The sequence below is a fragment of the Cryptomeria japonica genome, chromosome 3 (assembly GCF_030272615.1).
Source record: "Cryptomeria japonica chromosome 3, Sugi_1.0, whole genome shotgun sequence".
Lineage (NCBI taxonomy): Eukaryota > Viridiplantae > Streptophyta > Pinopsida > Cupressales > Cupressaceae > Cryptomeria > Cryptomeria japonica.
Genome location: NC_081407.1, coordinates 530,191,263 through 530,219,178, shown reverse-complemented (window position 1 = coordinate 530,219,178; position 27,916 = coordinate 530,191,263). Strand labels below are relative to the sequence as shown.

The window sequence follows — 27,916 nt, the reverse complement described above, 5'->3', positions numbered from 1 at the left end:
AAAATAGAGGAAAAGGTGAATTTCGCTCTAGACCCTTTGGAAGGGTCAGGAGTGAAATTCATGCTTTATACAAAATCCACACTTTCAAACATCTCAAATCACTTCCTAAGGCAAGAATATGTCAATTTGCCCTTACCATGCCCAAGGAATCAAGGTTTCCAGTGCAAACAAGGAGAAAAAAGGTGTAGGGAGAATTTCGCTTTGGACCCTTTGGAAGGGTTAGGAGCGAAATTCACATTTAGGCTCAAATCTTGATTTCATTTCTCACTTTTCTTCATCCAAACAAGTGATTTGCCCTCAATAATGCCTGGGAATGAGTTAGTTCTAAGTTTGGGTCAAACTAGAATGTCTTATGGAGAATTTTGCTTTGGACCCTTTGGAAGGGTCAGGAGCGAAATTTGACATTTTGGTCTCTCCGTCAGGATTCATGTATGGAGTATAGCATTTAAGTATAAGTGACATTTCTTTATATCTTTCTTCTTTCTTATACTTTAAGTTATATTCCATATATACTGTCAGGATGTTTGAGAGTGGTTTCGGACCTCCAGGAGTTATAATGCAAAATCTAGTTTTTGGAGGATTCTTCAGTTTTCTAGACAGTCAAATTTCAGGATCAGGAAGACATTCCAGACTTAGCCAAATTTCAGGGTATTTGAAGATCAGGATGACATTCCAGACTTCATCACTCACCAATTTGACCTAACTTAGACCTTCAAGGATGATACTCACTCACCAAGCAAGACACAATTAGCAATAAGAGCAAAACCAGGCCCTAAGGAAGACTCTCAAAGAAACCCTAATTCTGAGGCCCTGTGGACTCACTCTGGCTCAAGCAAAGCCTGCCATCCTAGTGATCCCCCTGGCGACACTCAAAATGCAAAGGTTAACAGACAAAACCCTAAAAAACCTAGAAAAACAAACCCAAAAAAGCAAAAAGTAGGGGTCCCCATTTATAATGGGGCGATGTGTGAATACGTCACAACACATCTGTATCTTCGATTACCAGATGTTTTGCCTTTGTTTTCCATCTGACTGTTCAAGTAGTGTCATTGGGGGCACTCATGAGATTCTTGTCTTCTTGATCCTGATCGTCATCTTTGTTTTAGAGGAGGTTCTTCATTCAGCACTATAGCAATCTCTTTGTTTGACAGTTGTCTATAGGTTTTTTGTGCTTTGAGGATGTTCTTCATGTTCCTATTCCTTTGGGACATCCTTTGGAGGCTTCTTAGTCCTTAATTCTCTTTCTCGCTTGTGGAAAGTAGTTTTCTCTATGGGTTTTTCTCCTTTTGTCCGGTTGTGAGAATTGCATTCCTTTGCATTGGTTTGTACATGAGTATCGGATCGGGCCTTTATTGCCAAGACTTATTCATGCATGCTTTTTGCATTCATCTTTAGCTTTTTAGCTACTTCCTAAGTTTATCTTAAGGGGGGGTGTTGGAGTAATTAGGACAATTATCTAATTATTTATTTAATTAGGTCCTTTAATTACTGTATTCATTTAAGCTAAACTTAGGCGCTTTTTAGCTTTTATTTAATTAGGCTAAAATTAGTTTCACTATAGTTCAAGCTGTAGTTGAGCTTTTTTTAGCTCCTCATGCTTGCACTTTAGTTCTCTTAAATTAAGTTTAGGGCATTCTTGTGCTCCCTATATAAGCACATCGTTTTGCATTGTAATTTCATTTGGTAATGTTTTCTTTTGAGGAATATGGCATATTTTTCTTGTTACTCTCATTTGTGGAAGGTGTTTTAGTTTGCTGTTAGATCTTGTAGGTTTGTTTTGCGAAATTCAACATGGTATTAGAGCTCAATCTTTATTTAAACAATAAACTTGTGACATGAATTTCTGGATATGCTTGCAAAGAAATATTCTTTTCTGACATTTTGAGTCTCACCATTGGGTTCACTATTATCATTAATATCTCTCTAAGATTCTTAATATCCATTCTCTTTCAAGGCTCTAAATGAGCAAATGGGAGGGCTTGTAAGTAATATCGTGGTGTATGTATAGAAAGTAAAGGAATAAAAAATGGAAAGGATTTTGATTGCTATTCTAGAATGGCACATATAAAGTGTTAACCTTGCAACGTCACATTTATCTATTCCATAGCAGCATTCCTTTATATTTGTGGTATAAGAATTATACACACAAGTTTGCATTATTGCTTACCATTTTTTATTCTATAGTTATTGGCCTGTTTTGAATTACATGCCATGTGACAGCCATTCTATTGATTCTCCTTTATCTATACATTCTTGAAGCTCAGACATAGAGGTAATACATTCTTTAATAATGTTGGTTGAACTTGATATTTCTGAAAAATGTATAATAATATTTCAGTTTTGCTTTCCTCTGCCAGGTTACACATTTGATACTTTTCATTCCTTTTAGATCTCACTTAATCTTTTCTTCTGTCTTGGATTATAATCACCTTGAATTTTCAAGCTCTCTGGTGAACGTACCAACAAAATAATATATTTGATTCTTTTGAAGAATCACTAAGAAAATTTTGTTTTCAATTTTATTCACGTCCACAGTGCTGTTCCTCATTTAGTTTTTTGGTGTAAGAATACACAGACAAGCTTACATTTTTTTCTTACTGTTCAAGATTGTTAATATGTACAGGTAATAGAGAATATTTGGCCTTTTTTTAATTGAATGCTGTGTGATAGCTATTCTATCACCTGCTTCTCCTTTTGCCGTACATTCTTGAATCTATGGCAGGAAGGTAGTGCATTTTTGAATTATTTCTGCATAACTTGGTACTTCTGAAAACTGGATATTTTGTTTTCCACTTCCATATTAAACTCTTGACACTTTTCTTTCTTTTCACGGGTCGCTTTCTTGATCTCTTTTTTGTTTCGGAATTTAATAAATTGAAATGGCAAATTCTTGATTAAAGGTCCAGTGAAATATAAATCATTTTTATTTGTGTCTTACATTGATTCCTTTGAAGAAATTTTTGAGAAAATTTTGCCTTTCATATTTCTGTTTGACAGGTGCAGGAGCTCGAGGAAGTCAAGAGGTATATGTTAGTCAGCTTGCAGCTGCAAGTGCAGCACAGCAATGCCTTGCAGCAGCAGTAAAAGCAGATAGCAAAGCAGGATATATATGGGTAAATCTTGCTGCTGCATATTCTCTAGCTGGTGACCATACAAGTGCTGGCAGATGCTTGGACCTGGTAGTCTTGCTACTTTGATCATTATCATTTTGATAAAAACATTTTGTGGTGACTAGTAAACAATAAACTATAGTATTAGTGGTCATGTATTTTATGCAGTCAGTTCTAATCAAATGAATGCAGGTGCCCTTACAGCTTTTCATCACATTTGGATTGTTCTGCCTATGCAGGATATTTTTTCCCCTTTCCTGAGCAGAGAAATGCAACTTATATTACTTCAGGGATCAGATAATTACATCAATATAACAACATATACACAAGGATAGTCTTCTCCTATGAAAGCTAGAGAGGCTAACATTTGCACATATTCTCCAAGAGGCAAGGAGTCAACCTATTTATTCAGGATCACTTGAATTTAATTTGGAACAGAAAATCCAACTCTTACCTAAATAGCTTCAACTCCCCTAGAGTGAGAGAGGAGGGATCAGCATGAATGACAGCTTCACACCTGAATTTCCTTAGGAATCCACAAAGCCACCTAACTTGTATGCCATAGTACTTTGCAGCTGTCCCCTATCATCTAAGTCTCCCCAAGTAAAGGTCCTCCCTAAGAAAGGGAAGTAGTGAATAATTAATAAAGTTAACCTTGAAGCTATGCGGAATTAAATATTGCTAGATGGGCGTTCTAAAAGACATGGTCAACTGTTGAATCTCTAGCAGACAAACGACAAGAGCATGCATACAAACTTCTTGAAGCATTGATTTGGTCTCGAAGAGTTGGTGGATTATTGAACACCACAAAAATTAATGCTTGAAAGAACATTGTGCTTTCCAAATTGACACCTTTGTCGCCATTACAATCGATGGTCCCTCAATGCCAACCTTTTGTTCAATTGCTGAGCTAGGTCAACTTTGTGCTTTATTAATTGGTAAGAATCATTTTCTAGTGTTGTAGAATGCCTTTCCATTATTATACACGCCCTAGCTGGCATTATTGCACCTTAAACATTGTGAATCGAAGGTAAAATCATAAAAGAAAAGGTTAGCAAATCTCATTGATTCAAGAAGTATTTAGATTTTTATTGATAAGAAGATGGATAGTGAGTTAAATTGCTTCCACTATCCAATCATGAATATTTAGGTGATGATTGCCAATGGAGGCATGGTTCCTTGTGGAGAATTTTGCTACAATATAAGCTAGCAATGGCTGAGTACTAGTTGATCACATCTATATATGCCATCAAGCTTGGTGGAGTGGCAATTGTTGCAGAGGTTCATTGGTTAAAGAACTTGGGCAATTTCTCCATAGCCTTTGAGTAATTATTCATTAGGTTTAAGAAGAAATTTAAGGCTTGCCAACTTATAAACATGCATGCACCACTAACTATAGTTGTCAACTTCCCATTGCATAAAAATTGTCATGCAAGGGTGCACAAAAGATTATTGTATCCAAACCATAAAAGAATCAAAGATCCTACCATATCAAGTATTGGATAAACATTGCGTAATATAAACTTTAAGCTACTTCAAATTTTCGATTACATTGATGAAACTAGAGTATGATTGCAAGAAATGTAATGTTATGAATTACAAGTTATTGTAATTAATGCTATTAGATTGATTTTTGTAAATAGCAAAAAATATTTAATTAATTGAATCTGATTACAAAAGATTTATTTGATAATGATACACCGGAAATGCACAATCTAGATTAGAATGCATAAAGATTTGCAATGTTGGAAGTGAGATGTGGAGATGGAAGTGTTGATGTGTTTCTTAGGACACCTCAAACACTGAATAAAATACGAAGTATTCTTTCCTCTTGATCAAAGAAACCTCATATGCTATACGATTTGATCAAATGAGACAACTCCAAGGTTTACAATGCGAACAATTTGACTTAATGCTTGGGATAGACTCAATGTATTGATGTGATTTGCTGGAATCACAAGGGGACTTGCGTTTATGAACTTTGCTAGAACGTGGGATCTATACTAACTTAGAAAATAAAGTCAAAAAGGAATAAGGGTTGAGAAAGCATATGCTAATCCTAAGAATGTAGGAAACCATTGTTGACTTGGTGCAACCTGTTGTGACCTTTTTCCACACATCGCCCCATTGCTACTAGGGACCCGCTGATTTTCCTGCTTTCTAGGGTTTTGTTAGCGTCCTGTGACCTTTTGCTGCAGTTTCACCAAGCCTTGTCCAGTTTAGAGCATTTCAGGCCCTGACGATTGAAAGTTAGTTTTTGCAAGTTATGTGATTCCGAAATGTGAACATCACCAGAGTGCTTAGAAAGGCCAAAGGACAAAGATCGCAATCGATTTGGACGAATTTGGACAACTTTCTATTTTTAGAAAGTTTGCTTTTTTGCTTTTTCCTATTTTTTAGGAAGTTTTGTTTTCGGCATTTTCAGCCCAATCCCTGGCATGGCTATTTTTAGAAAGTTTTCCCTATTGTTTAGGGATGTTTGCTTTTTGCTTTTTGCTTTTTCGGGATGCAAACCTAGGGTTTACACTTGCACCACTGACCAGCTTCAACCGGAACTCGAAAATTCCAAGTTTTGACCTAAAAAAGCTAAATCCCTAGATTTTAGGCTTTTTGCTTTTTCGGGATGCAAACCTAGGGTTTACACTTGTACCACTGACCAGCTTCGATCGGAACTCGAAAATTCCAAGTTTTGACCTAAAAAAGCTAAATCCCTAGATTTTAGGCTTTTTGCTTTTTCGGGATGCAAACCTAGGGTTTACACTTGTACCACTGACCAGCTTCGACCGGAACTTGAAAATTCCAAGTTTCGATCTAAAAAGCTAAATCCCTAGATTTTAGGCTTTTTGCTCCTTTAGATGATCCACCTAAGCATGGATTTCAAATTTCAAGTTAATCCGGTTAAATTAGATTAAACTATGAAATTTTGAAGTTTCTTTGAAAATTATTCTAAGTCTGGCTAACAAGGGTTTTGAAGTATTTTTGCAGGTTCAAACCCCACCACGATGCAAGAGAGGCCATGAAGGAGCCTTGCCTGAAGTCCGCCATGCCTTAGAAGGCTGTGTGGGTGCTCACCCTGAAGTCTGCCATGTTTTGGGAGGTCACATGGGTGCTCACCTCAAAGTCCGCCATGCCTTTGGGGGTCACATGGGTGCCAAGCCAGAAGTCTGCCATGTGTTGAAGAGGCCATGATGGCCAGCACCACCAAAGTCCGCCCAAGCAAGAGGAGGGATGCCTAAAGTCCACCCAAGGGCTAGAGAGGTCATGTGGGAGCTAAGGCCAAAGTCCGCCATGCCTTAGGAGAGTCATGAAGAGGGACCTTCAAAGTCCGCCCCAATGCCTTAGCCAAATTTTCACCTTGATAGAGGCCATGAAGGAGCACACCTCAAAGTCCGCCAAGGCTAAAGGGGTCATGTGGGTGCCAAGTCTAAAGTCCGCCAAGGCTAAAGGGGACATGTGGGAGCTAACTTCAAAGTCCGCCCCAATGCCTTAGCCAAATAACATCAACAATGGAGGTCATGATGGAGCCCTCTCCCAAGTCCGCTAAAGTAAGAGAGCAAGGTAGGATCCGCTAAAGTAAGAGAGCAAGGTAGGAGGTGCCAAGTTTAAAGTCCGCCAAGGTTGGAGGCTAAGGAGGAGGAGTGACCAAAGTCCGCCCAAGCATGTGGGAGCACTCTCCAAAGTTCGCCCAATGAGGAGAAGCGCTAGAAGTCCGCCCAAGATGAAGAAGACACCAAAGTCCACCATGCCTTAGGAGAGTCATGAAGAGGGACCTTCAAAGTCCGCCCCAATGCCTTAGCCAAATTTTCACCTTAATGGAGGCCATGAAGTTGCCTTAGCCAAAGTCCGCCATGCATTTGGAGGTCATGTGGGAGCTAACAACAAAGTCCGCCCAAGCTTGCCAAGTGTTGGGAGCAACCTTCAAAGTCCGCCATAGGCTAGGAGAGATGCCTAAAGTCCGCCATACCTTGGAGAGGTATCCAAAGTCCGCCAAAATTTGAAGAAGATGGAGATAAAATTCGAAAAAATCCACCTACACATGGAAGGTCAAACAAAGTCAACATGATGTCACAAAATCCACAGAGATTTCAAAATTAAATTCAAAATGAAGAAAATATCTAGGGATTATTGAATATCTTCAAAATAAATCCAAAGTGGAAAGTTTTTTTGAGGAAAAGAATATTGAAGGAATATTGGAAAATTATTGAGATATTAATTCAAAATGGAAAGTTTTTGAAAGGGAATATTGGAGAATTGATGAATATCTTCAAACTTAATTCAAAATGGAAAGTTTTTTTTGAAAGGGAATATTGGAGGATTGATGAATATCTTCAAACTTAAATCAAAATGGAAAGTTTTTTTTAAGAATTAGAAGTATGAGTTGGATGATTTTAGGGGTTTTGCTTGAAGATTTAACCTTGTCTACAAATACTTCATTATCAACTTCATTATTACACCAAGAAGTTCAAAATTACTAAGGAGAGCTTAGTAAAGTATGTCAGTTTGAAGATCATCTAGAGAAAATTCTAGATATTGCTGGAAGTGGGATAATATTTTTTGGTAGAAGGTTTACAGATTTCTGGAGAAAGGCAACTTTTTTGAATTTTTTGAATATTTTGGAGAAAAGTCTAGCCTTACTTCTATCCAAGTCAGAGGTGAAATTAAAATTGTGAATTTTCTGAATATTTTCCAGAATTTAATAAATGATTTTTTCAAAAAAATTTTGGAGGAAGAAAATGATTTTTTTTGGCCAAGTATGATTTTTTTTGAAAGTTTTGACACTTGGTGGTAACCACAACCAACCTTAAGACTGAGGGTTTTAAGGTGAAAATTCGATTTTTATGGCTAAGTATGAGAATAAAAAAGGGGAAAATTTTCCAACACTTAGCCATTTAGCAGCTCCGTTATTTTCAAAACTTTGCAAATCCTTTTCTAACTTTAAAATTTCCATTGTTTGTCTGCAGGCCTTATACATTATGAAATTCCAGGTAGACAAAGATGCTCCTCCAGAATCGAGGATGACTTCAAAGTGGAAGAACATCAGCGACACCAACCTCGGACACATCAATCTGAGGGAGTTTAAGAAGCGAATGTTTGGTCTGGACAACCTTGTGCCTACCACCATTGCGCGAAAAATGATGAAGAGTGGTATCATGCACACTGCCGGCTTCCTCCCCACCATGCAGTGCAATGAACTAGTAGTTGAATGTGCCAAACACTACAACCCCATTAGTAAGAATATTTTTGCACCTGATGGAAGAGTGTTGGCGAATGTCAGCGATGAGGCCATCAGAGAGGCCTTCAGGATCCTTGAGTACCACAACGCAGTATATATGACAAAGGACGAAGCTGACAGTCTATACCACGACCACCTGGAGGAATATGATGCCATAGTTAACCATTCCTGGCTAGACAAGCCGAGGAAGGGCGCCTCCAAACTCCAGAGGAAGAGCCTAGTGCGAGCATACTTCAAGGAGGACATTGGGGACATGATTGTCCTGCTCAATAGAATAATAGGAAATCCTCAGGGAGCTCCATTCGAACCCTGGATGTATTATTTCATTAATGAAATAATCAATGGAGTAAAAATGATAGACTGGGCCCATATGATCAGCGACAACCTAGACAGCCAGCTAAGGAATCTGGAGGCGAATAGGACTTTCTTCATGAGTTCTTACTTGTTCTATTCTTTAGCCAGGACCTACAGGTACAGAGGTCTCACTTGTAGAGGAGAAGTTGGGAACAAGGAGAACCAATTTCCAGTATATGATTGCTATCCCCAGCTCCACATGGAGGAGAAGTTCCATTTCAAAAGGGTGAATGATACCTTCCTGATGCACATTACCCGGACCCTTCAAGGTGGCTTGCACCAGAGGCTCTCTCAAGAGTCTATGGACTTCATCGGTCGGTTCGGGTGTTGGTACATCCAATATCCAAAGTTCACTTACCTCCGAATTCAGGGATTCTCTGGGCCTCCATACAAGCTTCCAGCTTACCCTACCAACCGAGTGGTGTTGCTCGAGGTTGTGAGACAATTGGAGGAGTATATAGTGATTCAAAGGGATAAGCAGAAGAAGGCAGGGATGTCCTCACTTACAATTGGTAATGGGGTGGAAACATGTCCATCATCACAGGCTGCAGCCACCGCTGAGAAAGAACTGGCCTGGTATCCCTTCTATCAATACAGGGCAAGAAAAGATTTCGATCCATTCCATAGGATAAAGAAGATCGAAGGGACAACGTTTGAGCACAGACTGGATCTAGAAGACTACTGGGCTAATGCAGCCGATAGTTTCGAGATCCGGAAGAGGTTCTGGTCAAGAATTCCTTTGAGTATGGTGAGAGCAACGGAAGTATTCAAAGTTGCCGATCAGGTAGAAGAAAGCCTAGAACTTCAGTAGCCAGGTTTTGAGAAGATGAAGAATGAACCCTTAGTCTTGATAGATTGGACAGAGGAAGAAAAATCAGATCTAGCAGACCTCATGAGGTCGGTGGTTGAGTACTCAAGGTGGTGGGCGTCTGAAAAGACAAAACAGTTGAAGGCCAAAGGTGTGGCTTTAACTTATGAATTAATGGGAGTAGATGATACTCTGTCCGTCAATCCTTGTACCTTCGCCAGTGATGCTCGGAATCCAGAAAGTGTTGGGTCTCGAAAGAGGAAGGAGTTGGGTGGAAGCTCCACAAAGGTCACAGGGAAAAGGGCTGTAGGTGAGAGAAGAGAATCCAGCGAAAGTCACTCCATCCTAAGTGCTGCTTCCATTGCGCTTGATCAAAGTACAATTGGGGAGCAAGAGATGAACATCTGTGTGATTGATGATGAAGTAAGAGTGCTTTCCCAGCCAGTTGAGGAAGTGGTGGAGGTGGTCTTTCGAACTCCAGACAGGGGGTAGATTGAGGCCCCTATAATCTTCTTGGATGGCATACCAGCGAACCCAGGAGAGGCAGATGATGAGTTTGATCGGAACACTGTAGAACAATCAACCATTCCGGATTGGCTGAGACCAAGGATAAAGGCCAAGGTTCCCAAGGAGGCCCACTCAACTGAGGAGGTCACCGCAACATTCCTGGAGAAGGTGAAGGAACCCGCTATAGCTAAACCGCCCCAAACTAGCCAAGAAGTTTTCCCTGATTCAGAGAGACAGTGCCGGATTCAGGATAGTCCAGATAGCAGTGCCCAAAGAAGGGAAGACTAGGGACAATGTCACTGCAGATGATTACAAGGTAAAGACGAGGCTGGCTCATGAAAAGGAAAAGAGGAAGAAAGTGGAAGAAGAGAACCAACAGTGGAAGAAGTATGTTCTCCATCTTACCAGCCCGCTCAACCATGAAGTCCCGACTACTCCACCACAACCTCTTCAACAGGGATCAGTGAAGGACTATGATGATATGAAGGGATTGTACACTCAAGAGGAGTGGATTTCAGACACTTTGGTATGTGCTGACACCCTGGTAGAAAACTTAGTATCGGCACATGAGGCAACTTCTTTGTTGATTGATCGTATCCAGGATCTAGCATCCAATTGGGAAGAAGTGGAAGAAATTCAGAATGAAATACTCCCTCACCTGAAGGTTATCCGAGGCATGTCAAAGAGGAGCTTAGTGGATGCAGGCATCATACAGACAGGAGACAGGTACGACTTCGGCACGTGGTACTATGCTCTGGTCACTCGGATTGAGGTTCTGAAGAAATCCGAGACCAAGTGTTTGAGACAGAGGCAAGTGTTAGAGAGATCTTGGGCAAGGTATTCCGTGTGGCATCAGAGATCTGGAAGAAGGAAAGCCTAAGGGAGAAGCATTTACAAGCAGAGAACCTGAGAGCTAGGATTCAGGCAAGCTTCTTCCGAGATTCAGGGATGATTAACAAAGGCGATCTTTTGAAGATTGCAAACTTCCTCTCCATCGATGACAACTTCCTCACCCAAGCAGTGGAGTGGGAAGGCATCCTTGCCACATGCGCCGACGATATGGACCTCATCGACTTCGAGATTGGCGGTTTGCCAAGTGTCACCATGGAGGAGGTCAAGCTCATTGTGTCCAGATACGTTGAATCTCTGAAAGAGGAAAGTGGCCACTCAACTTAGTAAAATTAGCAGCTACGCCACTTGTCACTCTTTCATTTGCTTGAACTGATAGTATTTCGGGAAACCCTAATTAGGGTTTAGGACTTTCAATCTTGGCCCTTGATCACTGTTTGATCTCGGCCATTCATTTATTTTTGAGAAACTATATAAGGTTGCCTCCTCTCATTTGAAAAGGGTGAGGTTTTTGATGTATTGTTGCTTAAGGTCATTTCCAGATAATATATTGCATGTGCGTTGCTTTGTAATCTCTATTATTTGAATGATTTGCATGGTTTCAATTGCCTCAACACTTAGTTAGAATTAATTTAGATTTGCTTTCATTGTTGTTAATTTGAATGAAGGATTTGATAAGTGTCAATTGATGGTGTATTTCCGCTCATACTTTTGGTAAATGGATGATTTCCATTCTACTGTGCAAAGTTAGTCTGAGCCCATACCCTGTGCATCCCAACATCTCGATCATAAGCACAACCCATTGAAGATTGCACCAGCCTTGTGTAGTTGTCCCTAGTGTGGTGAAGCAAGGTTTGGTTTCTCGAAAGCACCCAGTTGATACTGTCTCCGAAATTCGTAGGATTAGATTAGCCTTCCTAAACCCTATCTCTTTTTCCCTTTCTTTTGAAAGTCTAAATCCCAAAAAATCCCCCCCCAAAAAAGAAGAGCCTGAATTGCTAAATCCATCTAAGTCCAGTAGTTCAAAAATACTTGTCAAACGTAAGTCCCCCTTCAAAATTTCAGCATACACTACCCAAGAAGCTATTCCACTAAAGTCGCTTGTTCGCACATATAGACCTTGGAATCAGTAGTGATTTTTCAGGAGAGGATAGAATACCTTTCGGTATCCTATCCTAATGTTTGGTAGATGATAAAACAGACACCAACACAACCAAACCAAGCTTTGCTTCACCATGCGGGAACAACTACACAAAGATGGTGCAATCTCCTAAGGGTAAGCGAATGATTTTCATATCACCCATGCGCACCAACATTATGAACGATGAGCATGTAGCAATTGAAGCTAAACTTTTAATCAAGTTTACTTTAACCACACACTGCAATTTGTAATCAACAAACTCCAAGTGGCATGAACATAGGTTTCACCTCTCATCAACAATAAGATCTTCCATGTACTGTCCCCAACTAGTGATTACCTGAATTTTGTCCTAAATTAGTAATTCCACAATATAGTTTATCATTTTTTCAATATATAAGAGTAACTTCATCTAGTCATTCAATAAACTTAGGAATAGGCAAATAAATACATGGATTAATATAATAGCAAATATATTACATAAAATGATAAACATGTCTTTCTACCCATAACCAATCATAGTCTAGTTTGGTAGGAAAGGCTCGTGAGGGTGTCTGTAAACTGCTCATCCAAACTAAGCCCAAGAGCGCACAACGTCCCACTATGACAACTCACCTCTTGGCCCTCAAGAGGTAGGAACGTCCCACTGACAATTCCATCCCTTGGGGTGGCCTACTTAGCTCGGGAGAACTGGTAAACTACGATTCCCTAACTTACTTCCTCCATTCATTCCTTTGATTGATTACGAGATAGGACATATACACATATATAAATAATCAAAGTAATCTATTTATAATCTTAATCCATAATATATAGAATTCGTTCTTATATATATATATATATATATATATAATCTTATTAATATTATTTCAAGTATATATGTTTGTATATCAAGCTATTATAAATCTTGCTAACATCATTATCATATATAAATCTATTATCCTTATTCTGTACTATATAAATCTTTATGTACTATGAATGCATGTTTAATTATGACTGCCATACATATTGCAGTCTATATTAATATTACTATTAAATTCTGCATAATAACATTATCATGCTTCATATATTCAGCATACATATTAAGCACATCCCCATGCATACCACCAAGAACAAGGATGTTAGTACTTGTAACTTAATAACAGTTCTGATTTGATCTGATCCATGGTGATGTTACTAGATGCTTTGATTCCTTCCCTTTATATCTCTCAATGTGAGGGAGAGGCCACACCTCTTCATCATGTATGCCCTTTGGCAAGAGACACACCCTTTCATCATTAGCACCGTTTGAAAGAGTGCAACTCTTCATTATTTCTGCCCTTTGAAAGGGACACAACCTTTCACTATCAAATCTGTACTTCTTATTTAAATCAGATCTGCACATCTGGTTCCCAAATTATCCCCCCTCAAATGAAGTTCTCTTCTCCCTTTTATGTCTCATATTTGAGGGAGTCACAACTTTTCGTTTTATGTCTTTTGACTATTCATTAACTTAATTAAATCTTAATTATATTTAATTATATTCTTTATATTTTAATTTAACCTTTTTTAATATTTTAATTTTATTATTTATTATTTATTATTAAATTCTATTTCAAAGTGGGGACATCACATTCCATTCATCTAATTAAGCTAAGTTACCGATTCGGGTACGGGTACGGGTACAAAATCAGGTACGGATTTGCGGATTTGGTAAAATTTTTTTCCCTTGGGTACAGGTTCGAGTACATCCGTACACACACACACACACATACACACATATATATATGTTCAAACATCGAAATTATAAAATATAATTACATAAAGTATAAACTATCAGTCTATCACTACCATTATTGATTATTAGAATGATACAATTACAATCCATACAAATATGAAATATACAAAAAAAAAAAATATTAAAAAGTGTTTTTAATTAAAATTTGTTACTTGTTGCAAGGGAGAATCCAATATCTAGAATATTTGACCATTCTCCACCACATTGACAACTTTGCGACAACTTTGACGACTTTGCAATATTGAGCAACTTTCACCATATTGACAACATTGATAACACTAGCAACCTTGGGAGCCCTCTTCAATTTTGACATACCTCTCACCCACTACCAAATGTTAAGGACTAGGAAACTACCTACCAAGCTAAGACAACCTACCAGAACACCTAAGCTAAGCAAAAAAATAAAATCAGATTAAAGTAATTAATCTCGGTTCAATGGACACAAACAAGAATAAGGGGGATTGGAGAAAACAGTTGCAACCGTTAGAAGAAAAATTACAGACAGGGAGAAGAACCGCTGAATCAAGTAAGGACACAGGCAAGAGAGTTTTGCCATCAGGAATGCGTGTTGCAGGTAGCCTGGGGATTGAGCAACACTCAGAAAGGCAAGAAAAATCGTCCGAAGACCCAGTCGGCAAAGGAGAAGGAAGAGGTAACAATGGACTCCTGATGGCAAAACTCTCTTGCCTGTGTCCTTACTTGTTTCAGGGGTTCTTCTCCCTGTCTGTAATTTTTCTTCTAACGGTTGCAACCTGTTGGTTGAAAATTTTGTACACTTGGGGGAAATATACAAAATTGTGGTTTCAACCACAGCACACGAGTAAAAACTCTCCTAATTAAGGGAAGGCTCCCCCTATCTAACTAAAACTGAAATAAAAATAGGGTGGGACAGCAGTCTTCCTTCTTTCTTCAAGAAAGACAATATCCTTTTCTCTTCACAGAAAAGGATAGCGATTGAAAATGAACAGCAGTAACTACTTTCAAGTGAAATGAGAGAAAGGAAATGAAGTTTCCTGAAAGCGCAAAGACTTCCGTCACTTCCTTCGGGACGGGACAGCAATATCAAGCTCAAAGACTTGACTATTGGAAGTCCTATCTACCCTTTGCTATACTAAATTTTTACAATGAATAAAAGATAACAGCTCAAAGACTGGAATAATCTATTCTTTTCACACAAAGACAAGAACTAATGCAAGCTCAAAGACTTGCTGCTATTTCTTATCAAACAGTAATTTTTCCTCAAGAATAGACGCAAGCTCAAAGACTTGCTGCTCCTTCTAGAGATTTTTCTATTTTAATTAATCTTCTCTACTTGCAGCTCAAAGACTTCAAATCAGATTGGACTAAGCTCCTTTAGAAACACTTTGCATAGAAGAAATAAAAAGATTCAAACTCAAACATGTAGCTCAAAGACATAAAACTTGAGTAATCCTTCTTTTTTATTCTTCAAAACCTTCAATTCACATACATAAGCTCAAAGACTTCTTGCTATAAATTTGGCAGAGTTTTTGCTTGCTTTCCCAAAAGATAAAAATTACAATAGACTCCTCCAGTATTTATAGAAGAGGAGCCTTGAGAAAAAGGTGGGAGGATCCTAACTAACTTGAGAGATTCTCTCAACCACCAAGACTCATTCAATAAATAACTGAGACTTCATTCAATTAACTAAGAGTTACTCAAACTAACTAAGACTTATTCCAACTATAGTCCTAATCGGACACAACTTGTAGTTGCCTTACATGTAATTACAAAAGTACAAGTAATGTGTAACTTGTATTTTACAAAAATTACTTTTACATGTAACTTGTCAAAACAAAATTACAACTAAAGATTACAAAAGAGGGAAAATTCAACTAAGTGTTGAAAAACACTTAAGTTGCCTTTTGTGAAGACATGAATCCTTGAAATTTCCTGATGCTTACTTGTAGTTCTTCGGGATTCGGTTCATGGGTGTTCTTAGCAACAACCATAGTCTTCACAATAGTGTCATGACAGCGGAGGAGTGCGGAATTGTCTTTATCTAGGATAGACTGGATCTCACGCAAAAAGGCTTGGTGTTTCATCAATGCTTGAATTGAAGCTGCCGAGAATTGTTCGCTCCTCCATTCATTATGAATCCTCATCTGTAAATCAGCAAGAACCTCTTCTTCTGGAAACAGCTCTCCATCTTGACTTACTATATTACAAGAGGCCCTTTCACAATGTGAGACAATACCTCGATAGACTTCATCCCGGAATCTCCTTGCATCACTGATCTCCTCAATGAGGGATTTAAGAACAAGGGTCTTGTTTTCCATGAGTTCCTCAAATTCCAAGTACATGACCCTCGAAGAGATGATGGCGTGCTCCTGCAAAATACTCAGCTGTTGTTGGGGCATGGTACGCCAGATTGCCAGACTTTTCTCAACACTTTCCAGATTCTTTTTGAAAGTGTTGAAAGTCTGATCCAGTTTCTCCTCAATGGTTTCCAACTTAGACATTATTTGAAAAATGTCTTTTACCACTTGTACACATTGATCATGAAGCTGATCAACCCAGGAATCCAGTGCTTGTACTTTCTGAGCAGCCCTTTCCACTCCACGAATCGATTCTTGGGAACCAGAAGAACCTATCGAGTTACTCCCTTCAGCAGCAAGTTTTGTGATTTTATGAATGGCTGCCATGAGCTGTCGGTTTTCTTCTTCTAGCTTGTCTTTCTTTGCAAGAAGATCGTCACACCTTTGCACTAGTGAAACAACAGAAAACTGAGCATCATGTTTAATGACCTCATGTGTTTGTTTGCCCAATTCTACCCTTGTAACCTTATAATCAGCAGCTGACATTTCATCAAGTGGTTTATCTGCAATAGGTTCCACAATTTCAGCTACTTTCATCTTGTTGCTATCAATAGTTACCCTAGAGAGAGTCTTCGCCTTCTTAGCAACTTTGGATCTAGACTGTTTGAGTTGCTGGTAGTCAAAGGCATCAGGTGAGATCTCTTGCTTCTTTCTTTTCGGGGTGAAAGAACTAAGCCATGGAGACAAAGTCATCAACTCACTTCCAGTAGCAGCCGTAGGCAAAGGAGAAGCAGTTTCTGTTTGAATTACCGTGGTCACCCTGGGAGGAATATCTGTTTTAATAGCGACCACGGTTTGTTCAGTTACCAATGGGCATGAAGATTGCCTCATGAATTCTTCAAAACCAGAAGTGGAAGTATCAATTTCTGATAATTGAATGCAAGTGGGATTATCTTCAGGAATTTCCAACACACTTTCTCGTTGTTGATCAGGAGAAGGCTCGTATGCTGAAATGGGAACTGCATTCTGAGGAGACTCATCTATGAGCAAATCAGGAGGAGAAAGAGGCGTCTCAATGGAAACTGGAGGAATGACCTCGTGAGGTGAGTCTGAAACTGGAGACCTAGGCGCATCGTCAGATTGCTACCCCTCTTCTGGATTATCCAGATCGATCACCCGAACATGGAACCGTGATTTCTCCTTCCCACGAGTAGTCGTCTCCTCAGGAGGAAGCACTACTATACAACTGACTCGTAACTTGATCCTTGTGCCTGAAGATGAAGCACCCTCCTTGTTATCAATCTGAATCTCAGACTTCCGTCCAAGAGGCCCTGTAGAATCATCTTCTTTACCAACCTTGATTTTGATAAGTCTAACAGCATTACTTTTCAGCCATGCGTTAGTATTGGCCAAGATAGGCTGAAATCTGTCAAGGATGGAGACACACTCCTTGTGTGACCATTGGATCAAAGGAAGTGGAGCTTCCTCAACCCTTCGTGAAATGTATTCAGGATCAAGTATATGCCTGTCATCGATCATCCCTTGTGGGATATCCGCCAAGTTCAAGTCAACAATTTGCTCAACAGTGAGCCTACAGTAATCCATCTTCAGAACTTCGGTTTCTGTGCGGAGATCTACCCAGATGTCTTCAATGCGATGAACATGCACAAAGGATTTCTTGATCTTCTCCTTCATACCTCTATAATCGAAATCAGCTCTAGGTTTGAACCTCTTAAGCTTGATTTCCTGTAATTCAGCCTCCATGGCCTTAGCCTTCACAGATGTGACAAGGGAGTATCGACCAATTTTCAATGGGTTTGTGCTAGAGATCACCATTCCAACTTTGTGTCTAGCAGATTGAAAAGTATGAACAGCCATGATCTGTCTTCCCAACTCCATAAGAATTATCTTATCAGTTGGGTATCTTGGAAGCATGTATGGCTGTCCATCATAGCATCCAATCCTCATATAGGTGAAGGTGGGAAATTGCAGGAATAAACACCCATACTCAGACACCTTGACGCATACACCTTGACGCATGCCTCATCTGATACTCTTTTGTTTCTGAGATCCACGTCAAACTGACACATGAAATATCCAAAGAATGCATCTTGGACTCTTCTGAAATGCAGTCTGCTAGGTTTCAATCTCAACTGGTCATAATATTCCCAAACTGGTACAAGTGAGCGATCACCCTTAGTAGAAAGACCTGGAAAGTGTCTAAGTGATGCTGCTAAATATACCAAATAAGAATTCATGAAGAAGGTCATAGTGGTAGGAACTGCTGCAAGTTGTTCGCACAAAGCATCGCTGATGATTTCACCCCATGAAATATGATGCGATTGCCGTATGAACATAATGAATTGATACATCCATGGCTCAAAGACATTAGAGTGCTCAAGGCCCATCATCCTGCTGAGAAGAGTGATGGTGTCTCCTATCTCCCACTTGAAATCACAACGGTACAACTTTGCCCATCTTGAGAAGGAAGGACGAGGCTCTTGGATCCATCTATTGATGTGTCGCTTGCAATCTTTTTCCCTTTTCACATAATACTCTGCTGCACTTTCTTTGGTGATTTCCATATAAACAGGTGCAGGAGGTATCTTGAAGACCTTCTCGATTGTATCCGCATCAAGACGAATTATAGCTTCACCATCATCATTTTTGATGACTCTTGACTCTTTGTCAAAATGATGGGCGTATGCAAGAACAAACTCAGGTTCTAGGGCAGCCACTGGGAAAGAAGATGCATGATGGATATGGCTGTCCAACAGCCACTGCAAGTTGTTATCCTGTGGATCTTCTACCTTGTGACTGAATTCTGCCATATCAACATGCCCTATTTCCGTGTCCCTGATGCGATCCAATGGAGAAGAAACCTGGGAAGGTGCAACCTCATTCTGGTATTTGTCATATTTGTATTTCATTTTCTTTGGAGTTGGCGATGCCGGCAAATCTGACATTGATTGTGAACCTGGAATGCTGTGATGAAGACTTAAAAGAGTTAAGGCAACATCATAATCAGCTGCAAATATCATTCTTTCTTCTTCAAATGGGTAAAACTTTGATTTCTGAATTTCACGATTTTGTGAGAGGAAGAGGGGAGATATGTAGAAATGGGAAAATCTTGACTTTGACCAATTTCGGATCTTGGGAAAATTTTCGCAAGTATACAAGTTGGAAAGGACATACACGCAATCGGGGTTTTAAAACCCGAATACAAGTACACTTGTAAATTCGAAAATGGAGAAACGGATGAAAAAAGGGATTTTGACTTGTGGGAAATGATGGAAATGGAAAGTACGGATATGGGGAACGTGAATGAGTAGAAATGGGAATATCCGGGAAAGTCATTTTCATGAAAATGGGAAGAACTTTTCAACATGTAATCCGGTTTTTAAAACCCGAATTTGCAAGGGAGGGGTATTTCACACTTTTCAAGCTTGGAATTTTAACAAAAAATGGTTAAATTCCTTAACCGTAGGGGAAGAACAAGAATTTCCAGCGAACTTGTAATCGAGATTAAAAATTCCGAATACAAGTTAAGAAGGAATTTTGAGAAGAACAATGCAATTTAACAATTGCATTTCAAAGGGGAAGATTTCTTTCACGAAAACCAATTTTTAGGGGAAGAACATCTCATGCCAAAAATGTAACTAATAACGAAAAATAAGAAAATAAAATGAAGAGAAGAAAGGAAGAACATACCTTTCTTAAAAATGCAAAATGCTTCTCCAACAATGCAACAATTCTTGAGATGAAGAAGCAAAACCGGAATATCAAACCCTTATCACGTTTTTTGTAAAAATGCCCCAAATATGGCAGCAATCTTAAACTTGGAGGAGCAAAATGCCAATGAGAATGTGCATTTCAAGTTTATTGGAGCAAAACGCCTAAGGTATTTGTTGGAGCAATGACGCCAAAGGTATTTGAAGAAGCAATGACGCCAAAGGTTAAAAACGCTGCCAAAAGTTAAAAACGCGGCCAAAGGAAATCACGTGGCCACCATCATAAACTCTAACGGCATCATTGAATGGTGCGAAAACCCTCTCACCCTCCATGCCGAGGTAGAAGAAGACAAAACGCTTAAGGAGTTTGCAATTTGTTAAAGATTTAACCCCTCAAAATGTGGCATTAAAGAAAAACGTGGTTGCTGATTTAGGGCAAAAAACCAGCAAATGTATCCTCCAAATGGCGTGAAAGATGTCCAACAATGCATGAAGATAGGATGCAAACCAAAACGCCTCCTTCCTCCAACAATTTCTCCACAAAATTCGCCTTGAAATGGTCAAAAATCGTTTTTTCCCTTGCATTTCGGGTTTTTTGGAGCAAAAGACAAGTTCGATTTGTCCAAAATGAAGCAAATCGGGTTTTAGATAGAAAACAACAAGTTCGATTTTCACTTTTCCCACTTTCATGTCAAAATCGGGTTTTTTAAGACAAATAGCAAGTTTAATTTTTCACTTTTTCACTCATCAAGCCAAAATCGGGTTTTTTAGGACAAATGACAAGTTTAAAATTGTCAAAAATGCACTTTTATGTCAAAATCGGGTTTTTTAGGACAAATGACAAGTTTAAAAATACTTGTAAAAGGGAAATAAAATCCCTACAAGTTAAAAACACTTGCACATATGTAATGGGGATTTAAAATCCCTATTACATGTGAAAACCATTAAAGTAGGGGTTTTTTGAACAAACTGCAAGTTTACTTGCAGTTGAGCCAAAAAATCCCTATTTTAACTAAAAATGACCAAAAAAAAATAAAAAGATAAAAACATTAAAGGGGAAACTTAAAATAAATTACAAGTGACATATTTAAAACAAAAGTGCACATGTAATTGATCAAAAATTCCCCTACAAAGACCATAACAATGAATATCATTAAAACTTGCAGTTTGAAGAAAATTCTCCACCTGCAGTCTGGGTTTTAAAACCTGAAATTGAAGGAAAGGCATAGCAAACGAACCCAGAATTGGACGAAATTCGAAACGTAGTTCGAGAATGGGCTGAGGATCAAGCCAGTCCAAGGATTAGTTGAAATTTTGCCTCGGGAAGCGTGCCATAGAGTAAATTTTTTGATTTTTTCATAAAATTTTACCATAGTGGTCCTTCATTTTTTGAAAACAAAAAATGAGGACAACACAACCATTTTCTCCAATCCCCCTTATTCCTGTTTGTGTCCATTGAACCGAGATTAATTACTTTAATCTGATTTTATTGCTCTTTAATCTCCTTGCACGTGCCACTTCCGCCGTAAGTATTCCCGCCTGTCACGCGGGTGACCCGGGTTCGATCCCCGGCAACGACGCCAGATGTTTACCCTCCGGGTGAACAGTTTTAGAACATACAGATAGAATGCTTAACGAAAGACAATAATACCATAGATACCAGATAAGATCAAGTAAATATAAGAGATACTATTTCCATTCATAGTCATGTGTGCCTTTACAAGTTACCTTCCATGGTATATAAAGGTACCGAGGGGATGTGAGGGGCAATCGTCACACGTGTACTACCATCCCTCGGTTACCTTACTAACAAAGTAAAGTACTACCTAATTAACTACGGTTTTATTCCCATACAATATTAACGCCAACATAAAGTCTATTATTATTCCAATATGTGAAATGTAAATGACAGTAATAAAAAATTCTGAGGAGGCTCTAATCACTGTGCAAATGTGTAGATGTGCGGAAGGAAAATAGGGAGATGTCAATTTGATTATGCCAATGGGAAACATGATACAGTGAAATAATAAAGGAAGAAGAGAAGGAAGCTTATAGCCTTCTTGAAGAGGGAGGGGAAAATGATAAGCCCAATGTTTGATTGTAACAATAAAAGAAAGCTGCAAGCATGTGTGATAAAGATCAAGAATAAATGGTACTGCAAACAACAATGTCAATAAAAAAAAGGTTTGTGCAGAAGAGAATGTAGCTTTTTCTGTGGAAATAGAAAATAATGGCATGGAGATTGACCAATGGAAGGGCCTCATCGAATAGTAAATTCCTCGACCTAAACACTTGCTCATTCACATGTTGTAATGTCCCCTTTTTGAGCAATAAAATTAATTTAATAATTTAATATTTAGTTGCTCAAACTAACCTTATTTTTATTAATAAAGATCAACTAGTAGTTTATTATTAAATTAAATGGATTTTAAACTAAGTTACTGATTTTTCACTAAAACCCCTGGATCCTGATTTTGATTCCCCTTGGATTCCTCCAGGGACCTTCCCAGGTGGCTGGGTCCTCAGTGATTATTCATCATCTGCTGTGCCTAATTTTGGGGCAAATTAATAGAGTAGTGTTGGCTGCAAACTGTACTATTTAAATTGCAATTTCATATACGCTGCAACCTTTTATAAGGGGTGTGATCTGACCCAAACTACTATTCAAATTACAATTGTCATAAATACACAGCCTGTCATCATTGGTGCAATCTGATCTTTATTTCTATTTTTGTTGATTTCTTCATACTGTCATAAGGATGTTAAATTGGTATTAGTGATTTCTTATTGGTCAACTGGTTATCATATTGATTAGTAATCAGGTCTGAGATCTTCCAATAGTTATAGTGGCATTATTTATCACTACATTTTGCTGTCCTACTAACTTGATGACTGGATCTGGTATTGTCAATATTTTCGAGGGTTTCAAGACCTAATTGAGCATCATTAATCAAATCACTTGCTGCATCTCTGCAATCCACTGTATGAGTGTTTATTTTGATTTAATTTCAGTTTGTCATAAACTAAATAAATTCAAGATTACATTTGCTCTCAGCTGCTTTTATATCATTGGAATTGATTTTGTGTCATATATATATATATATACGGACATACCTATACCTGTACCCAAGGATTTTTTTTGTGTGCTGATTATGCGAATCTGTACCCGATTCGGTATCCGCATATGTACCCGATTCCGTATCCGTATCCGTACCCGAATCGGTAACTTAGGTTTTAAATAATATTTTATTTTAAGGAAAATTAGTTTATTGAAAGTAATTTTAAAAAGATATTATTCGGAAAGTTCTGGGGGAGTTTATAAAAGAGGGCTAAGGAGGCAAAAGGATTCATTCTAATTGTTGTTTACTTCTCTTTTGGAGATTTGTGCCTGCGGCCTGATTTCTCACTAGAGGGATGAAAATCCCAATGGTTTTCTTGACGGAAGAAAACTTGGAAGACAGTGCGGTTGCAGCCAGGGATCGATGATGTGTGGAGAAGTAGGATTTGGGGATGAAAACCCCCAGATTCTTTTGGATCAATTTCATACAAGAATCGCCTTTGTGCTAAATGTTTGCAATAAGGGTTTTGGAACAGATTGGTTTGTCTTTCTAGGTCTGCAGATGATAAATTTATTGTGATTCCTAAACAAATGAATATATTTATCAGTGGTTGTGTTGGTGAAGCAAATCATAAATTATTGATATTGCCATTGTATACTTGTGGAAGGGGAAAAGAAATATAAAAAATATAATATTATTATAATCTGTTGAGCCTCATCTAGCCGTACAAACCACAGCCTCTTTGGAAGCCGTACTAAAATAGGCAAGTGATTAAATCGAAGGTCAAAGAGGAGAGTTAGTGGTTTCATAAATGCCAATGTGGCATTCCCAATTTCCAGCAACTTCAAGTGGGGTCGAAATGCTTAAGGAAGTCTCTAAAACATTCATATTTTAGCCGCTGCCCATATTGTAGGTTTGATGCTTTATTTTGGCAGTTTTAAGATTGATGTGGCATATTAGGTGGGACTTTAAGAGTTAGTGCATGAGTTCTAAGGATTCCGCCACCTCATACTAGCTACCAAGGACCACCACAACATTATAAGGGTCGTACAATCCCAAGAAAAAGCCAATGATAGAAATTTATGCTCACAAGGGGGTCAATTAAGTTGTTTCAAGAGTCAAACATAACTGACACACCAAAATAAAGGAGTTGTTTGTCATTAAGAGTTACCATACTTCCACTTAAGGGGTGGTTTACCATTGGAGACCAGCCACACAGCTAAGTGAGAGAATTTATAAGCGTTGAGATGGAATTTTTGAGTTTTTGAGATAGGTTAGCAAATTTTGTATTAAAATACTGAGAATCAGACATTAATGTTACCTGTGAAAATTGCAAATTTCTGGTCAACGAATTTGGTGGGGATTCATATAGTGCTAGCAGAGCTTAGCTTGAGGTATCAGTAAAAGATGAAGACAAACCAGGAGCTCATGACAAAAATGCTGCAAATCTTCCTGGAATATAAAAAGAATCTCATAACATTGATATAGCATCTAGAGATGTTGGATCCACATTTATCCATTAGAAAGAGAAAAGGGACAAAGGAAAAGTATTCTTCTATTGCAAGGGAGAATGAAGACAACAGGAATGAACTCAAAAGAAAAAATCTTTGCTTCTCATGGGAAGGAACTTGGGATCTGTTGATGTGTTTTTTATGCACATGCGAACACAGAATAAAATACCTAAAGGTACCTTATCCTCTCTTGAATAAAGTCTCCGAATGCTGAAGATGTCGCGAAAAGGATCAATTGGGATGACTTCAAGGTTCTTTGTATGTAGGATCTCTACGTGTGGATAAGTTCTCTGTGGTATGATGTGATTTGCTGGAATCACAAGGGGACTTATACTTGATGACTGTACGTCTGATTTGCTTTGAATATTGCTGGAACACAGGATTTTACTAGCTTTGATTTGAAAAAAGGAAAAAAGATGAGGGCGAGGAAAGGATCTAATCCTAACACTAAGAATGTAAGAGCAATGAATGATCTTTGATGAAATTCTAACTAAGTCTTGTTTTGACATCCCAGGACCATCTCCACAAGGTTAGTGCGATCTTCGAAGGAAAGCTTTATGATGTTCAAATCATCACTACAGGCATAGACACCATCAGGCTGATGCATATCAATGAAGAAGCGACAATTGAAGTTAAGCTTCCCAGCAACATCAAATTGACATCAACCAAGTGTCAGATGAGTTGACATCCCAGTCATCACTCCTCCAGTCGGATTGGTCCACCTCAGCATGTCCAGATTCAATGTACCTAACTCATGGAAGGTGGCACAAACTTCGATGTAACTACCCCAGCTATCTATTGGTCAAATTTTTCAGAGAAGACATGTGTCCAATTAATACAATTTTATCATTGGTCAAGCATTAAATGTTATGTAATGGCTGTAACAAACCCTAATTAGGGTTTTCATTATTGAATCTTGGCCATTGATCTCAAATTGATCTTAGCCATCGAATTGTATTAAGGGCACTATATAAGCCCCGACTCTTCATTTTGTAAAGGCAGTTGGAAGCAATTAGAAAGGAGTTAGTGAATAGAGAGTAGTTAGAAGGTGATTAGAATAGCAATTAGAGTAGAGTAGAGAGAGAAGGCAAAGATTGTTGCCAAGATGTTGTTGTAAAAGACTTGTAACTTCATTGAAGAAATGGTGAAATTTATGGGTCGATTCGACAATTTGCATGGTCTCTATACTTCTCATATTTGATTTCGTGTTATTAGATGAGTGGAAGAAATGTGCTTGATTGATGTTGAAATTCGTATATCCATACTACTAGCAGTTTGTTGATTGCAGACTTGCCTTGCGTAGTCAACTGGAATCATTTAGCTTAAGCTTAACTTCAATTGTCGCTTCTTCATTGATATGCATCAGCCTGATGGTGTCTATGCCTGCAGTGATGATTTGAACATCATAAAGCTTTCCTTCGAAGATCGCACTAACCTTGTGGAGATGGTCCTGGGATGTCAAAACAAGACTTAGTTAGAATTTCATCAAAGATCATTCATTGCTCTTACATTCTTAGTGTTAGGATTAGATCCTTTCCTCGCCCTCATCTTTTTTCCTTTTTTCAAATCAAAGCTAGTAAAATCCTGTGTTCCGGCAATATTCAAAGCAAATTAGACGTTCAGTCATCAAGTATAAGTCCCCTTGTGATTCCAGCAAATCACATCATACCACAGAGAGCTTATCCACACGTAGAGATCCTACATACAAAGAACCTTGAAGTCATCTCGATTGATCCTTTTCGCGACATCTTCAGCATTCAGAGACTTTATTCAAGAGAGGATAAGGTACCTTTAGGTATTTTATTCTGTGTTCGCATGTGCATAAAAAACACATCAACAGGAGCCTAACCACCTATGCAAGCAAGGAAGTTGCTAGAGGAAGAGCGAAAAATCACAGAATGAGAGGTTGAAAAAGAGAAACAAGAAGATTGTCAAATTACTATTCTAGACATTTCAGTAGGGAAGCATGCTAATGTTGAGCCTGCTGAAAATTTTGGTGTCATTATGCCATCTCGTCAGGAGGTCTGCAAGGAAATACAGGATGAGGAATTTATTTTTGAAGCTTTTGTTGCTGTTACAAGGGAGGATGAAACTGATTCTTCATATGCTTCTGCAAAAGGAGAGTACATTGGTCTTCATGATAATGCTGGGATCGAAGGATTCGCTGATTTGGAGTTTTCTAAATCAGAAACTAATGAAGGCATGAACGAATTTGATGACTCATTGATTTAGCATAGAGCTGTCGTAACTTCAATGCAGAAATTTGCAAGTGTAATGATAGAGATGTAGCTGATTTTGAAATTATGCTAAGGAAGGTACATCAGAAATCTTGTTTTGTGATGCTGATAATGATCAAGGACCTAGTGTGTTGCAAGATTTGAAGGATCAATTGTTGGTCATTGAGGAGAAGGTTGTTCAAACCTTAACTCCTTTTTATAGCACACATAGTTTCATTGAATACCCTGTTTGGACAGCTCAACTTGAAGAGAGATCAAAGGGTTTTATGGTTGGTGGCACTATAACAAATTTGCAAACAATCAAACATGCTTTAGAAGTAATAAAATCAAATTAGTTGCATTTGCTTTTAGATGGAGATTGTGCCCTCAAGTTTGCATAGAAGGCTTATGGAGAATTCATAGAAAAGGAGAAAGAATTTGATGAGCTTAGACCTAAGTTTAGCTCACTTTTTACCTCTACAAAGCAGAAATTCAGTCACCTATTGCAGCCACATGGAAGGAACAAGAATGTTATACAAGGTCTATGGAGATCAAACAGTTGATTGAAGGAATTAATGAGCTTGGAAGTGATGAGGAATTAATTAGTGACTACAACACCCCTCACACTTGGGATGAGCATCATGAGTGCAATTCCGTTGGTGATTTATCTTCCATTTTGGATGCAAACTTATCTCCTCATAATTTGATTTGTGAGACCTGATTCTTGTGATGAGAATGAGAATGATGAGATATGGAATCAAAGTGATTGTTTGGAATTTCCAATGGAGCAAGCTAGTGAATTTCACATTGCTTACATAGTGAGGTATTCTCATTATTTTTCTTTCATCCCACATATAGATGATTTGACCATATTTTTGATGACACATAAGAGTGGGATGGATGGCTGGTATAAGGGATTACATAGATCACTCTAGTATGAGGTGCTCCTTTCTATAGAAGAACCTAAATCTTGCAGGTCTCTCAGTTTGCTTCTATAGGATGTGTATTCTGTTGGGCTACAGGATAACAAAACAAAGACTTGGCATATTGAAATTCCAATTGTAATCAGAGTAGCACATTACTGTTAGGTATTGGGAATTACACACTCCCAATTTGGCATTGGGATCTAGGGATTTAGTGTAACAGAGATTGAAAGAGTCACCGGGTTTAGTTGTATCCTATTGGTGTAGTAGGGATATAGGTCCAATTTGCTTCTATAGGATGGGCATTTTGTTGGGCTACATGATAACAAAACAAAGACCTGGCATATTGATATTCCCATTGTAATTGGAGTAGCACATTAGAAGCTGTTAGGTATTGGGAATTACACACTCCCAATTTAGCCTT

The 27,916-nt window shown here is 38.5% G+C and overlaps 1 protein-coding gene across 4 annotated transcripts in view; it reads left to right on the top strand.

The window, feature by feature from the left end:
• Window positions 1-27,916, top strand: part of LOC131075077 (uncharacterized) — a 171,116-nt gene that overhangs the window by 71,132 nt on the left and 72,068 nt on the right. For all 4 annotated transcript variants that reach the window (XM_058011883.2, XM_058011886.2, XM_058011884.2 and 1 more), the window contains exon 8: window positions 2,998-3,179. In XM_058011883.2, the coding sequence (XP_057867866.2) occupies window positions 2,998-3,179 (182 nt within the window). The remainder of the gene's footprint in view (window positions 1-2,997; window positions 3,180-27,916) is intronic.